General features: G+C 41.2%; 1 protein-coding gene and 1 pseudogene across 1 annotated transcript in view; one reads left to right on the forward strand and one right to left on the reverse strand.

Moving 5' to 3' along the window:
- Skap1 (src kinase associated phosphoprotein 1) overlaps positions 1–18,275 on the forward strand; it is a 281,957-nt gene that overhangs the window by 230,441 nt on the left and 33,241 nt on the right. The window contains exons 5-9 of the mRNA XM_077801083.1: positions 2,305–2,382; positions 3,316–3,399; positions 6,194–6,318; positions 9,030–9,093; positions 11,229–11,423. Of these exons, the coding sequence (XP_077657209.1) occupies positions 2,305–2,382; positions 3,316–3,399; positions 6,194–6,318; positions 9,030–9,093; positions 11,229–11,423 (546 nt within the window). The remainder of the gene's footprint in view (positions 1–2,304; positions 2,383–3,315; positions 3,400–6,193; positions 6,319–9,029; positions 9,094–11,228; positions 11,424–18,275) is intronic.
- LOC113181556 (U2 spliceosomal RNA) lies at positions 13,986–14,139 on the reverse strand (annotated as a pseudogene).

Here is an 18,275-nt window from a genome sequence, read left to right on the forward strand (position 1 = left end):
ATGTTCCATAAAATGGCATTTAGATTTGCATTAAAAAAGGAGGTTTGAATTCTAATAGAACATTTAACATGTCTTTTATGATTCAGATTCTTGGCATCTTCAACAAGAAGCTGTGTCTCTAAGTTTAACAAGACCTTTAAAAAGAAAAAAAAAAAAGGAAGGAAAAACTTGTGGGAGAAGAGATGGAAACTCCAAGCTCAGGGGATCTTGTTTATCCTATCCCCTGTGTCTTTCATTTAAATTTTAGGTCTCCAGGAGCAATTTTTCGACAGTACTTCAGAAATTAGCTTTCCTTCAAGGGCCTACTCGGCCATCCTGTCCTCACCTCACCTGTTGTCCCACCCCCAGTAGAATCTGCTATTCTTGGAGCATGTTTTCAGAGGGACATTAGAATTTTCAATGGTGTAGGAGAAATGAAAAAATCCTAGAAAAATGAACTTTCCTTTGCTATGGTTCATCTCATCCACACACCCTGAGACCCGTCTAGAAGGATTTACGGCAGCCACAGCCTTTGCAAACTATATAACATAAAAGTGAAAATAGTCTATGATCAAGGAATTTAACAATAAGGACCCATTGAATAAAGAGACACATAAGCATACTGGTAAAGAAAAAGGCTCCTCTGATCTATATCTTTAAAACTGTTCTTGAAACAGCCTAGAAGCAAAAGGTAATCCTAACTGCATTTTAAATTGTCTTAAAATGGCCAGGTGCAGTGGGGCACGTGCCTATAATCCCAGCAAATCAGGAGGCTGAGGCAGGAGGATCGCAAGTTTTAGGCCAGCCTCAAACTCTAAGCAATTTAGCCAGACTCTGTCTCAAAACAAAAATAAAAGAATTAGGGCTGTGGCTGTGGTTAACTGCCCTGGGGTTCAAGCCCCAGTACCAAAAATAAATAAATAGTCTTAAAATAGTCTTTAAACAAAAAGTGGGTAAAGCACTGAACCAAGTGCCACCCCATAGCCACCACTGAGTGAATGTTGATCACTGTAGGAGATGTTTAAAAGCCAATTGTTTTATTGAAAAAAAGCATTTCACCCCAAAGTCTCAAAATAGCATATAGATGGCATGATTGATTCATATGGTGATTGTGACTTACTTTCTTTTGTATTTGGTTTGCTTTATAACTTTTTTTAAAGAAGAGATTTGAATTAGAAAACTAAAAAACAAGTAAATATTTAGATTCTGCTAGTCCACTCCCTTTCATTTTTCTTATGTGGAATTGGGCTGGGGGTGTGCTCAGTGGTAGAGCCTGTGCTTTGATCCTGAGCCACAAAACAGAAAGGGAAGGAAAAGAGGGAGGAAAAAAGAGACAGAAGGTTGTTTATATTCTTTAAAGAATTTGGGGGGGGTCTTGTTTTATTTTTTTGAGGAATAAACTCCTCCCTCAGTCTTTTGCCCCATAGGATAAGGATAAACCCTGTGGAGGAAGATGGATTAGCATCTTGATTTTTCAATAAATTTGTACCTAAGGAGGCTGTTGAAAGCCAAGAATGTCAGCAGCATACAACTCAAGGCTGATGTCAATTCTAGGGTCTTCTTTTTATTTCATTTTTTTTTATTTTTTTAGTTGTCAATGGACCCTTATTTTATTTATTTATATGTGGTGCTGAGAATCGAACCCAGTGCCTCACACATGCCAGGCAAGTGCTCTACCACTGAGCCACATCCCCAGCCCAGGGTCTTCTCTTTTGTTAAGGCTTTAAGGACCCTTAGACTCCTTCCCATTCTTTAAAGAAACCAAGATTTGGCAGTTATTGCCAAGTTCACCTTGCATAGCTCTTCTTTGTGTGAACTTAATAAAATTTATGTTCACAGAGTGGCTTTCTGGGGTTTTTTTTTTATTTAAAAAGGAAGAAAGAAGAAAAAAGATGAATATATTCATTTTCCCCTCTGAGGTGACCATATTTATAGTGGAATCTATCAGTTATTAAGTCTTCTCTGAGCTGATAACTATCCATTTGACTTTTGATTATCTCAGTGTGGATTATCCAATTTGTAGCTTATATCCACAGCAAATTCTTAATTCCCTGGAGTCCTTTTCCTGCCAATCAGTACATAGTTATGCTACCTCCCCTTGTCACAAATTAATGTATGCTTAGATCATTTTAAGTGATATTAGCATTAGATATAATTAGGAAGAGAGAAAATTAACTTTTTCCCCAATCATAGAGAAAATGTTTTATTTTGTGCTGTGTTTAGGCAATTGCCCTTTATACTCCATCATTAATGTGAATTATCTAAAGTAGACTAAGTGAAATTTTGTCAGGTTTCAACAAAGCATTCTGCTGTTGTTCCTTTTAGGAATGGAAGACGTCATAAGAGGAGCTCAAGAACTTGATAACATCATCAAGCAAGGATACTTAGAGAAGAAAAGCAAAGGTATTGATCCAACCCAGAGACAGCAGAACATTCCCGGAAGGGAAATGAGAAAAAAAAAAAGGTTAACTGATCAGGTACCCTCTCTGTGCCCAACACTGTGCTTGACAGACGTCTAGGGGACTCTGTCACTCATTAAATGATAAACTTAATGCAAGGAGAGGAAAGACAAGAAGTCTGGTGTTACTGTGTGTAGACTGCAGAGAGATGGCCAGAATCTTTAGCTGACTGGGAGCTCCCTCAGGATGGGGATTGATTAGATTCTGCTCATACCTGTACTTGCAGTGCCTGCTACAAACAGGTGCTTAATAAAGCTTGTTGAATGAATGAATTATATTTTTGTTCTCATCTCTCAGTGTGCTCCTATAGTAGAGAAACTGTTTTACTAAGAGAGTAGCTTTTATATCATGCATAAAGCAGCACACTCAAATTTCCAACAAGCCCAACTTTTGATCTTTATTTAAACTCATTCCATTAGAATATAGAATAGGAACTACTAGGACTGAACTCCCAAGATTGCCACTCAACTGACAAATTGGTTTAGCACACCCCCCCACAAAAAAAGAAACCTTTCTCATGGCCATGGCCTGGAGTATCATTCTGGTTTGTCAAAGGCAACACGAAAAGATGTTGTGGAGAATTTGAAAAGGACAGGATGAGATTAGAACCTGAAAGATATAAAGGAAGCTAGATAAAAAGACAGCTGGGAGGGCACAGAGCAGGCAACCCTGTTTAGAACTTGGACCTTAAACAGAGCTTGTCCTCTGGACTCTGAGTCAATATGGGATAACCTGTGGGAGTGAGAGGGAGGGTTTTACAGTCCATTAACCTGGGAAATAAAACAATAACACGCTGGACTGTGTATAGTTGGATTTTACGGACTCTTCAGTGATTGTAGTTACCTGAATTTATGTCTCCTACTGCTGTTCTGTGTAGATCATAGTTTCTTCGGCTCTGAGTGGCAGAAGCGATGGTGTGTTGTCAGCAGAGGCTTCTTCTACTACTATGCTAATGAGAAAAGTAAGTGTTCTTCATTTGCACAGCAGCATCTCACTCCTGGATGCAAGCACTTCGTAAATTCTCAAGCACTTAGGTCTCCAGATAGCAGTCCTTAACTAACACCCAGAAAGGGACACGCTTAAGAAAGAAAGAGGCTTGGGCAAATAATACCTTTCCAGTCACCAAAAACAGATGTCAATTTAGAGTTCCAAAAACATTAGGATAGTATGGTTGATATATCAAATGGTTATCTTTTATTAAGACCAATAACACAATATTTTCCAAATTGAATGTGTTGGTATACTTAAAAAAAAGAAACCTCAAATTCTTTGTAGGCATTAATGAGATAGCTAAAATATAAAATATTGGGGGAATAGGTGGAGTGGGGGTGTGGCTTGGTGATAAAGTGCTTGCCTAGCATGCACAGGACCTTGGATTTGATCTCCAGTATAATAATAATAACAATAACAATAATAATAATTCAGAGAAATATTTAAACAGCTTACCAGTGGCCCAGAAAAAGAATTCTAGGGTTCAGACTCTCTTAAAGCCTGCTCCAAACTTTGAGCCTGACTATTGGAAAGTAATCCAGTGGACATCCCTAGAGCCATAGAGTGTTGAGACCCAAATGGTTGCTGCGCCCAAGAGACACCCTTCAGCCAGATGGCAGCAGCAGCAAAGTGTTGACTCAGGCCAGAGGCAGTTTTTTAATGAGCCACCACTGACTCAATCAAGCACAACACTCATGAGCCCTAGAAGACCTCTCATCCATGTTTAACATAGTTGCTTAGTTCATGAGAGAGAGGAAAGGATATAAGCACAAGTTGAGGCAGCTACAAATAAACACAAGCTAAAAATTATTTTTGTACACTAATGCAAACTTTCAAGTAAGGGATACTGCTTGGTAGAGTTGGGCAGTCCCAGAAGTAATTTAGGAAGCAAGAGAAAAAGAGAGACTAAATCAAGCATCCACTCTTGCAGGGGCTTCCTGTGCTCTACCACCTTCTTACAGGGGCCAGTGATAAAGTTACAAAATAGAACTTTCTTTTTCCTTCCAATTATTTTCCATTTTGCCTCTGTTTCTCCTTTTTAAACCCTATTCCTCTCCTGGCTATTCGGTCTAGAGAACAATCAAATACCTGCCCAATTGCCTTTGGACTTTCTGCCACCTTTGACAGGTACTAAAGTAGCAGAAAGAGCTGTTGCTCAGTGACCTGGAATCCTTAAGATCTGCACTTGACTTCGTGGCAGTTGCCTTTCTCAGCCTCCCTGCCTGCAGCAGGTGTCCCTGACCTTTGTCTTCCAGTCACCATCCTGGATTCCTCAGAACCCTCCCATCCAAGGGTAAAGTGTGAAGCCCTGCTTGGAATTGATAGCAGCACACCTTGAAAACTGAGGAACAAATCCCCCTTGTCCTTCTACCCATCCCCACCCAGCCCACTCTCAAATCCAGCAACCACAGTTTCCCCTCTGAACTCTAGGCACATGAGCTAGACAGGTGTTCTTTTCTTCAACCTATTAGGACAAAAAATGTCCATCATTTCTCCTGCATTTAAATAGATGGTTGGCATATCTGGATAGAAAGCCAGGTATCCTCTCTGTTCATTCAGAATCCTTTACACTCACTGGGAAAGAGGCGGGGGCTGGGGGGTGGGGGGAGAATAAGAGCAAGAGGCTCGGAGACTTTTATTGACCATTTGGCCGTCAGAGTGAAATAAAATCTGGTGACCAAAGAAACAACAAAACATTTTAGTGGCCAGTTAGAACAAGGAGAGATACTTTCACAAAAAAGATTCTGGTGTCAAAAAGCACTGTTGCGCGGTTCCCTTCTCGACAGTTACTTCTTATTGTGCCCAGGACAATTTCTTAGTAAGTGTAGTGTTCGTATGTTTCTTTTAGCTCAACCAGGTGAGGACAGTCTTTTTTTCTTCTTTTCTTTTCTTTTTTAATTTTGTCATCCCACTTTCTTCTTTATGTCATCATTAAAAAAAAAAAAAACTCAATTTATTTCACCTGACAGGGGACACAAGCATCCCTCACACTGAGGATGCTGTCCTTCATGTGTCCTGCCTGACATAAAATCTTTCTGAGCCACCTCTTCTTTGCCTGTTTCTAATATTTTATTTTCAAAAAGTAAAAAAGAAGAAAAGGTGAAAAGTAAAGTAGTGTCTCCTTTCTGTCACTCAGGGTCCTTTTCCTTTTATCTCCTTCCTTATCATCTAGTGACACTCAGTAGTCCTCTGTTTCTTTCCCAATTTGACCTCTTGAAAGGAGAATGAAATACTGAGTTTTAATTATTCTCCCTCTAGCATAATTTCCCACCTGAGAAGCAGGGGAGGGGGAAGAATAGTTTAGCCCAAATGCCACATAAAGCATGGGAGGAGATTCCAGGACCTTATAATGCCCCTGTGCTGCTGTCCCTCCCCTCAATGTGAGCTCTGCTGGCCCTGATAATAATGTTTCAGCTCTGTAATAGCCTTCACGAGCCTCACATTTACAACCACACTCTCCCTACTGTAATAATTCCTTCTTTCTGTTATTATAGATCTCTTAACATTCTAATAAATTCACTGTCTCTGTTGGACTCTTTTGGTAAAATAACCTTTCGTGTTGCATTTCCCTAGCTTGGCAGTGATATCTGCCTGGCTGTCGCAGTAGCCTCTTCCTAAGCTTCCCTAATAACCTTTCCTTGACTGTTGTGGTTCCTCGGGGATGTAACAGCTGTTTCTGTGCTTTTATTTCACATACCAGAGAAGATGCCTTCCCCTGGCGGTTGCATCTCTCTAGGGATACGGAGAGCTTTCCTGTCTTGCAGGCAAGCAGCCCAAAGGGACCTTCCTCATTAAAGGCTACAGTGTCCGGATGGCCCCCCACCTACGAAGAGACTCCAAGAAAGAAGCCTGCTTTGAACTGACCTCCCAGGATAGGCGCAGCTATGAGGTAGGATGATCCGAGGAGCTGGTGCTCCTCCTTAGAGCTGCGGTTTCCTTCCCTGTTTGCTATGCTGGGTTCTATTCTCTCTTTTCAGCAGCTAAGACCCTCTTTCTTGCCCTGTCCTCACCTTTGCTATGTCACAGCCTCCCTTCCCTTCTGTTGCCACACTCATCCTAGACAATGACTTCACTTGGCTTCTCTCTCTTCATCCCTCCCCTTCCCTGTGTCACCCTATAGGTGAGATTCCTGTTCACCGCAGCAGTGCACCATCAAAACCCTTACTCATCGTCTCTAGTTTCACGGCTGTAATTCCCATGCTTATTTTTCAACTGATTATCCCTACTTTCTTCCATGAAAGTAGGAAAAAGGAAAATCTAACTCTATCCTAAGAAGTTATTTGTTGTATCATATTCATCTTGCTATCCAAAACGGCCTTCCTATATTTGGATGCAATGCATATCTCTGAGAGGAGTTTTAAGACACTGGTGACAGTGGTCACTTAGTAGTAATAATGATAACTGAGAGGCTAGAGGACCTTGTCAGAGCAAGAACTCATTCCTTGCTGTGTTCATTTGTATATATTTTGAATCTTTACCTCGTGCATTTATTACCCATTATAAAATAAGTTGAAATAATAAAAATGTAAGACTGTAGAGATATATGGATTTTTTTCACTAAAAATATTTTTTATATGTGTGTATATTGTTTCCTACTTGATAATTTTATTTTACCACAGTTCTGTTAAAGCAATGTTAGCAAAGCTCTAGCTAACTTATGAAAAAGAAAAAGCATGCTAAAAGTAAATTACCGATTTAAATAACCCTTTGACTCCTCAGGTTTTTCTCAGCTTTTAACGTTTTTATATTTCTACAGTATATTAACCCTTATTTTATTATGTGACCTAGGTCTGCATTATGTAATTTCTAGAATTTTTTAAAAACTTAAACTAAAGCTTTTCTATGGAGTTCTTTATAAACATTATATAACACAGACGTATGCATTGCATATGTTTCTGAGTTGTTTTTTTTATTAAATTCTGATGATACTGCATCTGATAAAAGTTGATATGAAAATTCTAAGCCAATATTCCTAGAAAGTTTTTTATTGAAGTGTACTTTGGGGCCAAGGTTGTGGCTCAGTGGTAGAGCACTTGCCTAGCATGTGTGAGGCACTGGGTTCAATTCACAGCACAAAAAAATAAAAATAAAATAAAGGCCCATTGACAACTAAAAAAAATTTTTGAAAAAACAAAAAGTAAATGTGCTTTTAAGGAACTAACAATGATAGGGTCTATTAACATAAGCATCATACAGGAACCTAGGTTTCTTATACAACATATATCTTTATGTTATCCTAATGACCAGATAATTAAAATGTTTTTCAGAAACAGTTATTTCAAGTTGATTCTTTTTTTTTTTTTAAATCATGAAGGGTTGATGCTTGACCGACCTGTTTTATTAATCAAAATGTAGTTTGTTTACTTCTTTTCTTTGGTCCATTGAATCCAGATCATTACTGTGGTCTGTGGATTCTTCCTCTACAGTGGCCTTTAAATCTTTACCTTTCTTATTCTCACAGCCCTCACGATAGTTAAGTCCCTCTTATTTCACCTAGAGGACCAGTTCAACAGCCTTCTAGTTGATCTTCTGTCTCCAGAGTTGTCTATTCTAATCCCTCCTACCCAAACTATTGAAAGAGTCACCCTCTCTCTCTGCTAGAATTAGTAGTAGCTTCCTGTTGCCTACATTTCTGAATTTCTGTCACTCAGAGCCCTTCTACCAACTCTTCTCTGACCCTCAACTTCCATCTGTTATTATTCTCCAGGCAAGCTGGTCATCTTCCTGTCTTCCCCACACATGATGTTCTCATTCTTGTAATCTTGCCCATAGTTATCCCTACCTGAAATGAACAGCTCCCTCCACCAGTTTCCACCAATGCTTTTTAAAAATCCAACCAGCCTGGTGGTGGTGCACACCTGTAATCTCAGAAATTCCAGAGACTGAGGGAGAAGATCACAAGTTTGAGGCCAGCCTCAGCAACTTATCGAACTTAGTGAGACCCTGTCTCAAAATAAAAAATTAAAAAGACCTGTGGATATAGCTCAGTGATAGAGTGCCCCTGGGTTAAATCTCCAGTGTCATAAAAATATATATAAATAAATATTTTTTTTAAAATCCAGTCAAAACAGTTTTGCTTCAGCAAGCCTCCCTAATCTGCTCCTGGCAACAATAAATGCTCCCTGTCTACTCACAACAACCAGTTGTGGGCTGCAGGTGTAGCTCAGTGGTAGAGCACTTGCCTAGCTCGCTCAAGGACTGGGTTCTGTCCCCAGCACTGAAAAGGAGGGAAAAAAAAGTTCCATTATTATCAAATGTATCTGCTTTGTGATGTTTTCATCTCATGTACATATTGCTTTGCTTTCCCCCGCCCCTGGTAAATTTTTCTCAAATAAATGCCACATGAAGGAATAGATAATAGACATATACATAAATATCTGGACTTAAAGAGCTCTGATATCTGGGTATGCAAAATTGCTGATGGAAAAAAATGGTTTGAATTTAATATGTGGTCTTCTTTCTAAATATTAAGCTAAAGCAGAGAATCCTGAGCTTTAAAGTTGACGAAAACTCACGGATAACTTCCCCTGGGCTTCCTTATCAAGATGCATGGAAATTTTAGTGAAGGTGATAAATTAATTTGCAATTTTTTTTCTGTAGTTTACAGCTACTAGTCCAGCTGAAGCCAGAGACTGGGTGGATCAAATAAGTTTCTTATTAAAGGGTAAGTGTTACTGTTTTGAAATACATAATATTTGGATCTGCAGTTGAAGTACTGTTCCATAAGTATCAGCTAGTTTCCATGTGTATTTTTTCCTGCTTTCTCGTCTCTACCCTCCCCACTATATGCCCACATTTTAACAAAAACTACTGTGTATGGTTCAGAAAGTAAGGAAATCATCAACCTGGAGATGACCTCTAATATCATAGCTCATCACCTGACATACAGGCAAGACTTTGCTACTCATAATCACTGAAAATGGGATCCTGAAAACCAGCTCAGCCCAATTCACTGCCTCCTAAAACCCCTTTCATTCTGGAAAGAAAATTCATAACTTAGAGTCATTTTAATTGCAAACAAGGTCCAAAATCTTCTTCTTTTTCAGTCTTACTAGGAAGTAGAAATCTAAATTAATATAGATGGTCATCAGAGACTTTGGACATTACAAACAAATTGCTATTTCCCAAGCCACAATAAAATGTTCCTTGCTTTGAGATGGGACAAGTCCTGCCTGAGGATATTAAATGACTGCTCTTAGAGTACCCTCTGCTGGCCAGCCTGCAGGCACAGCAGTAACAGTGGCCTAAGAAGCCTTTCCTGGGAGTGGCAATGTGGCAGATAGAAGCAGTTCACCTTGAGTGAATCACTTGGCATCAGGTAACCCTCAGGTACCCTCATGGCAGGACCCTATCTTACAGAAAGACAGGAACACCAACTTCATACTTGGCCCAAGACACAGGGAGAAGCACGTCAACCTGAAAACTCCAAACTTTCTCTTCACAGATTTTATTCTAGTGCAAGATCTTATTGTGGATAAGAAGGAGCAAGCACCCGAGCTTTAATTACAAGAATTGCCTGTTTTACTCAGTTATGCCTTTGCTATCACAAAAACAAAGTATTGCATCCACCAGCAGCGTCACGTATAATAGACTGGAACTAGGCAAACATGAACATTGATGGCGAGACTACAGGGTACACTCTCATCTAGGTGCCTTGGATTTATGCGTGTAATATACCCCTAAGTGTGTAAACCTCAATAAAACTCAAAGCAGCTTTATTGAGCTGTACCCTGTGGTACTTTCAGAATCTCACATTGAAGAAATTATTCACTCCATTTTATTTTAAAACAAACAAAATAATAACATATGGTTTAAGCCACAAATGTGTCTTTGATCCTTTTTCTCATATGAAGTGGCACCAGAATTCAGATGAAAATTGTTGCAAAACCTTTATTAAAAGCCTAATCAAGCCAAACAGTTTTATTGTGTTTTGAAATGAACATCGGATGTTTCTCCGTCCTTCCCTTCCCCAGGGTCTGCTGACTGTACTCGCCCATTCTGTCGGGGCCCCTCAGCAGGGTTTCAGAGAGCACTCTGTGCTACTCAGAGAATGAGCCTTCCCAGTACCCCATCGAAATAAAAACCAATCTCCCTCCCCTGCCCTGGTGCTCCCCAGCGCTGTAATGGTCCAACATCCTCTGCGCAGTGACCCACTTAAGGTCAGCCAGACTGTACAGTTGCCAGAGGACGTGGTAACTGCACTGTGCAGCCATTCCATTTGGTCTCGGATTACTGTTATTTTTCACCATACCCCATTTGGTTTCCTCTTCCACTTTTGCCCATTTTTTTTTCTCTCTCTCTCACTCTCTGCAAACAAACTTGTCTGAAATTCTGCGATGAGATCATTGGGGAGATGGGCTTCTGACAGCTCGGACACCCTACAGAAGAAGCCACCATGGAGGCCCTGGCTCTGTGTGCCCTGGAGAACTGCAGGCCATCACTCACCCGTCCAGTGCGTGGCATGCTGGCATTTCCTCTTCTGTCCTATTTCCTTCCCTTCACCTCGTGTTCCCATTCACACACCCATACTATTCAGGGCTGCTTCATCCTGATCAAGTTTTATTGCAAGGAAGGATTTATGTTGATGGTTTAAACCTGATGCAGTGCTGGTCTGGCCTTTTCTGTAGATTTCCTGCCACCAAGGCCCACATTAGAAATAACAGCACTTAACCTAGTGTTTCATTTTCTTTTGACATGTTTTATTCTCTTCCCCCCCTCCTCCTTCCTCTTTCCTTCCCTGCCTTCTCACTCCTTTCTTTTGCTCCCTACCTTGATTCATTCCCATCTTTGCCCTGGCAGATCTGAGCTCTTTAACCATCCCATGTGAAGAGGAGGAAGAGGAAGGAGAAGAGGAGGAGGAGATGTATGATGATATTGATGGTTTTGACTCTCCAAATTCTGGTTCCCAGTGCAGACCCATTCTCTTGCCTGGGAGTGTGGGGATAAAAGATCCTACAGAGGAGAAAGAAGAGGATATTTATGAAGTCTTACCAGGTGAGAAATTTCATCTCCTAATTATATCCCCCTCGTTTCAGAAATTCGACCTGGTGGAAGAACATAACTTTGGAAACTCCTAAGGAAGCCAGATCTAAACTTCATCCTCTGAAGGAGAGAATGTAGGGAAACATGATTCTCAAGCTCTTATAGAGCCTCTGCCTTACTCTGGGAGCAAGATGAGTTTGATCAAGGATTGTCTCATCTGTGCCACATGAAGTCCTCTATCATTTATGTCAACAAAGTTCAAGGGTTCAAGAATACCCATATTGGTGTTCATTGCTTACATAGAGTTTGGGGGTCAGTCATCAAAAATCCTCTAGTTTCAACATCTTTTCTGTGGAACTGTGAGGGTGACAGAAAGTTGCCTCCAAAGTATGAAGGATTTTGAAATCTGAAATATATAAATGCTAACCACCCTTTTATGTGATCCAGTAAAACCCCACCAGCACAACTCATTATTACCTAGAAACAAATCACAACTCTCAAGAATAAGCCTGACATGTATCTCCTCTGCCCACCGTGCAGCAGCTCTAAGCTGTGGATCACTTTCTGTCCAAAGGCAGGATAAGTGGCACCTCAGAAAATGTAGAGTCATCATTGCTTCCACAGAGCCACTTCTGGTCGGGATCGGCAGCTGGCGAACAGTGCAGAGCACAGTGGGGGTCAGACTGTGGAAAAACCAAAGCCTGAGCCTTTTAATTGTGAGGTACTTAGACCACAGGAATGCTGAATCTTCAAGTCCATTCAGAAAGAGCATGCCTGTGGAAATTTGCCAGGAGTTCAGTGCTCTGCTAAGAAATTCAAGTTAAGCCTAAATTTATAGCAATTTAAACCTCCATCTCAAATGAACCTAGGAACTAAGGTGAATCTAACACTCAGGCCCCTGAAGACAGGGCTAGTTGTTAAAAGCATCATCAGTAGGCAATACATTTCAAGGCTTCCTCAGAAGAGGGTACAACCCCCTTAACTCTGCATTCTGCCTTCATCTCTTCCCTAGGAGAGAAGCCATGTCATTGTCCCCTGCATCAAGGAGCAGGACTATGGCTACACATCCCCACCAAGGAGAGCCTGCTTCTTCTCCTACTACTTCCAACCTCTGCCAGTCCCCACTTCCCCAGCCTTTTTTTGTTGTGTTTTATTATGCAAATGATATCTTGGTTGAGGTCGAGCCATTTCTTGTGTCTGAAGTTAAAAAAAAAATGATAATTTCCTCAGCAAGTCATCGTCGTTAATGAAGTTTTACAAAAACAGATACAACCAAAGGAAAATAAAATTTCACAGGTGATAAATTTTTCCAATTTCCCTGGCAGAATTCGATAGGATTGTTAAATTAAGAGTGAAGGTGTCTGTTAGAAAGCAACGAGCAGTGATGGGTAATTTTATAGAGTGGAAAATTGAATCAAATTGCTACATTAAAACACAGCTCCTCTGAGAATCTTCCCTTTCACAGCCTGCTCCATTGCAACAGCAGGGTGCAGAAATGGATCTAATTCACAACACTCCCTAAAAGGAGATGCACTCCCCAACTTGGCCAGGATCTTCCTAGTGAGCTCACATTCTGCTCACTCCTGCCCAGGCTCAGGAAAAGGCCAGGTGACACTCCACTTTGGGTTACAGCTGTGGAAGAGTGCTCTGGGAAAACCTCCCTGAACCACTCAGCCTTCTGGGGTACAATGGAAGGGCCTTTTATGCACCATGGATAGTTCTCAAAGGAGCCAGGGAAGAGGCTCAGAGATGCAGAACTAAGAGAGCAAAGGGAAAGAGGCCTCAGAAAATAAGATGAATTTGGGCTCATCCCCTACTTACCCTAGGTGGGGGCAATGAATGTATAACTGTCTTCTTAGCAGCCATGATTCTCCTGCCTCCTAAACTCTTACCCTCAGTCACTGTGGCACTGCCAAGTTATGGGGCATTACTCCAAAATTCTCACCAGTTGAGTATTGGAGTGGACCCAAGGGCATGGAGACTAGTCTACATCTCTTAACCACTAACCCTGAGTCCACAACTGCTGTCCATTAGGAGTGAGGAAAGCCACAAAGCTTTAGCCTGGGCCTCTTTCTGTAGGTTAGCGAAACAGCAATTAACTTGCATATGTTTCCAAAGGACAATGTGTACAGCCAATGGTTTCTTTCCAAAAAGCCTCTATCCATCAGAGTCCTGAAAGACAGCATTGAAGATGGGATATGTGGACATTTAATTATCATGTATATATTGCAGCCACACAATCCCATCACCCAGCTTCCTTTCCACTCCACTCTTGTTGCTTCGGAAATGGATTTGAGTTTTGCATGTGCCACATCACTAATCCTGGAGGAATTGAGAGGGAAGGTGAGGGGCCTAGCAGTGTCTCCCCTCTGCCACCATCTCATAAGACCACCTACAGAGCAGAGGCATATGAGAAACAGCACGGCACTACAGGTGCAAAGCTGGCTGAATGTCACGATGGATCTGTGCTGCTGCCTGTTCTCTGTGAGGCCTCAGGCAAGTTACCTGCCCTCACTAATTGTCACCCTTGTAAAATGGGGAAAACAATAGCTGCTGTCCTAGAGGGATATGGTGAAAAAGTCTAGAACTGACATATGTAAAGCCCTCAGCATAGAGTCCTGGCATGTGGGAGTCCTCAGTAAATGCTGGCTACTATTAACCTGGTGGCATTTAAAACTGATAAGAACAGATACTACACTTGATCTTGGCCAAAAGGCCAAAAAGCGATCTGGTGGTATTTAAAGAGGCTTTATGGCTTGAAAAGCTGGGGGATGGCTAGGTCCCCGCCCTCACCAAGCAGACCTGAGACAGTCCAGTTGGGCATTTGCAGCTATGTGTATGAAGCAGGTGAAATTGAAAATCCCGAGCAGATGGAATGTGGAGCGCACCTTCTGCTCAGGCCCATTTTTACTGCGAGGCCAGGTGCTGGGTGGAGGGATAGCGGACGGTAACGTCGGATTGTGCTAACATTGCATACCCATCAATAGTCAAATGACTTGGGCCTCTCATTCAGTTCATTATAACAGGTAAATGTGCTTTGTGAAGGATATTTAGCCTTGGTGATTCTGCTAATTCTCTTCTTTGGAATGGGACCTACATAAGCCCTCCCTGTCCTTTTTTTTTTTTTTTCCTTTGTGGTGCTAGGGAATGAACTCAGGGCCTCATATATGCCAGGCAAGTGCTTTCCCACTGAACCACATCCCCAACCCCTTGAGCCTTCACTGTGTCTATGGGGAAAGCCATGTAAGTGAGATCCTTCCAGAGTGTCATTGATATGGTCTTCCTAGTAGAGAGAAAAGAGTACAGAATATATATCAAGTCAATAAAAATAAAATTTTTTTTCCTGGTCAAAATAATGTATGGGTCATCAAATTAAATGCACTATATCACATTAATCATGAAATAATTAGCATTTGCTACATGACTAGCATTCTTTTCCCCAAGAGGGAAAACCAGAGCACTCAAGGTTTTCAGCCAGACCACAAAAATGTTAATCCTGGAAAATACTGTTTCAAGGTTGGTATCCACTGGGATTGTTGAACATCCATGTTGAGCATATGGGGGCCTTTCATTTTTAGGATCTCATTTGTAGTAGATTAAACTTCAGGGAGCTACCTCAAAGAAATGCTAAAGCCATATATAGAAAATGGGAAACTTTCTGAACCCTTTCTTATATCCCCTGAAGTTATTTTGCAGGCCAATACAGGCCCATTTCCCTGATTCCAGATTCCATCAAAGGACAGCTTTTATCAGGTTTCTTTTCTGGGGTCTCAAGACTGGAAGCCAAGAAGGTACCTGTAACTGGGGCCTTGTCACGGCTACAAAAGCAACTGAATCAAGCTGTGTTCTCTAGAGAGATAAGAGCAAACAGAAAGGAAAACGAAGAGCCCTCCCTGAGAATTTCTATGCACATTCTGAAGCTGCCCGCAGCGCCCCAGGGGGTTATTATAGACCCAGAAACCAGAGTGCTTTATAATAAAGCATATAACTGGTTTTTTTTTTTAATTAGAGTCAAATGGAAACAAACATTCTGTGGAATTATTTTTCCCCTTGTACAGTTGTCCAGACCCATAGGAAGAAGGAATGGTGATAGTCAGAGAGCCCAAGAAAAAAAAAAAAAAGACAAAAGTTCATGAAGAGTGGACACTGTCACCAGCCTCCTTCAAGACTTCTGGCTGTTTATCTCAATGCCCTGCACACCAAGCCCCAACCACAAGGGCTGATAGGCCAGGGTCAGCTGGAACCATGCTGTTCCTTTTACCTAGACTGCCTGGGCCCATTTCAACGTATAAAACCCTACACGTTCTGCTCAAATGGATCCTGCTCGGTGATACCCTCCCAGATACTCAACTGACATTAAGCTTTTAGTTCTTATTACAGTGATTTGTATTCATGTCTTTATCCCCAGTTAATAGGTGCTCAGTTATTATTTGTGAAATTAAATTCAGTCCATTCCAAGTGTTGCCGTGAGCATAGATTGAGTTTAATATCTTATACATCAGGACCACACTGGGCTGGGGATGTGGCTCAATGGTAGAGCCAAGCAGGCATAAGTCCCCGAGTTCAATCCCCAGCACCCAAACCACATGTGCGCGCGCACACACACACACAACCATTCCACAGAGATAGGATGCAAGTATTTTGAGATAACAGTTCAGATAACCTAATACACCACAGAAAATCACATGTGTTATTAGCCTCTTGATTTTTTTTTTTTTTTTTTTTTTTTTTTTTTGCAGTGGGGAGGCCGTAGTGGCAAAGAGTTGTTTTGTGTTTTGTTTTGTTTTGAAGAACTGGGGTTTGAACCCAGGAGCACTCTACTACTGAGCTACATCCCCAATCCTTTTTATTTTTTTTTTTTTTTATTTTGAGACAGGGTCTCATTAAGTAGCTCAAGCTGGGGGCTGGGGATTTGGCTCAAGTGGTAGCGCGCTGGCCTGGCATGAGCAAGGCGCTGGGTTCGATCCTCAGCACCACATAAAAATAAATAAAGATATTGTGTCCACCTAGAACAAAAAAAATAAATATTAAAAAAGAAAAGTAGCTCAAGCAAGTCTCGCACCTCACAACCCTCCTGCGTTGCCTCCTGAGTTGCTGGAATTAGAAGCATACAACACCTCCCCCAGTTTTCTTGTTTTTCCTACATTATCTGAAGAGATGCAACAGCGCCCATGAGTAACAATGTCTTGTGCACATCATGAAGTGATTTGTAACCACTTTTCTGCTTTTCCCCTTTGCACTTGCAGTCTCTCTGTATTTCTGTTGCATCTGTCACCAGAGCACCTTGACATCTGGTTGCACATTGGTACAATTGCCATTTTTTGAGCTTTTGTCACTTTGCTTGGTTGGGGAGAGATGATTTCCCCTCTTTCTGAGCTAGTCCTTTTTTAAATGTTATTCTTTCTGATATTGTGTTAGCCGATGTCAGAGGGGTATCAGAGGAGCACTTCAGAAAGGAGCCAGGTGTCGTGAGAAGCTGGCTCCTCTCTGTCCCTCCTAGGTGGATTCCGTGTCCTGTTCTTCTCAGCCTCTCATTAGTGTCCCTGACATAGTGCCAAGAATGTTGATTGAAATTGACTCTCCGGATACTGATGCTCATTTGCGATGCCCCATGGTTCTCTTACATGTTCGCACAGTTAACAGAATCTTCTTCAACTGTTTTCCCAATTGAGATGAGATATTTGGGAATCAAGTAGAGCATTTAATGTAATAAGTGGGCAGTAATCTTCAGAGGTTAATTTGTTTAAAACCTATGTAAGGTTGGGGTCCCATATGCCCTGTTAGAAGCAAGGACCATTATAATCTATTACTGTTTAAAGTTGAGCTAGCACATAAATTTTAATTCTCTCTTAAATGAAGATATATTTCAGTAGATGTAATGCTAAAATGCCTAATAATATTCTTATCAAGAAGTTCAATGAGCTCTTTAGCCTAAAAAATATTTTTCAAAATAGTCTTTTAAAATAAAGCCTCACTTGACAGATGAACAAAAGTGAGAAATTTAGCCACCTAATTCACCCCCATTTTCAAGCAGAAAGACTTGGGGGGTTTTTTGTTTTGTTTTGTTTTTTCCTATTGCCATATAATCCGTTGTCTCGTCTTTGGAGCTTGCGAGATACCAGTTTGGGTTCACAGAAGGGTCCTAGATAAATGGCACACCTCTCTGTACGGTGCCCTCTGAAGCCAAGAAGGTGTTGAGGGGTGTGCTTTCTACAACCAGCTGTGGAAGGTGCTTTCCTTCACTACACCACAGTGCCCCATCCTCAGTCTTCCAAAGACACCAGAGGTACAGCTGCTATTCCATCAACTGCAAGGTTTTTTGACTTGGACCCACTTTCAGCCATCCAGGAAGGACAATGCTACATAGAACAGATGTGGGGACTGGAGCTTCCCCCTGCACATCCATCACTGTGGAGCCTAGTAATGGTGGTGAATGATATATAAGCTCCTGGTCAGCTTTCTTTCTAGGTGACTCCAAAGGTGCAGGGGAAACCAGAGTATCTGGTCTGGAATTGAACTTCACAGAACAGATTCTATTTTTTCCCAATTTTTTTTTTATTTTTTTTGTATCATGACTAGATTAAGTGCTGTTGCCTGAAAGAATAAAGGAATCGAGTTTTACGTTTCATTTTTATCATTGCAAATACATTTACATTCTCCTTTTTTACAAATGCAAAGAGCAGGCAAGCCACTTTCAATAATTTATTTTAAAATCAATGCTAATGAGGTTATGTCTCGTCAGTGGCCAAGTTTTACAATAAAGTCTGATTTATTTAGAAAAGATCTTTGGTGTAGCTTCCCATCTAATGGTGGTGGGAAGGAGGTGGAGTAGCAGGCATGGTGACCCTCCAACTTCGGATCCAA

Source organism: Urocitellus parryii, chromosome 7 (genome assembly GCF_045843805.1).
Source record: "Urocitellus parryii isolate mUroPar1 chromosome 7, mUroPar1.hap1, whole genome shotgun sequence".
Taxonomy (NCBI): Eukaryota; Metazoa; Chordata; class Mammalia; order Rodentia; family Sciuridae; genus Urocitellus; species Urocitellus parryii.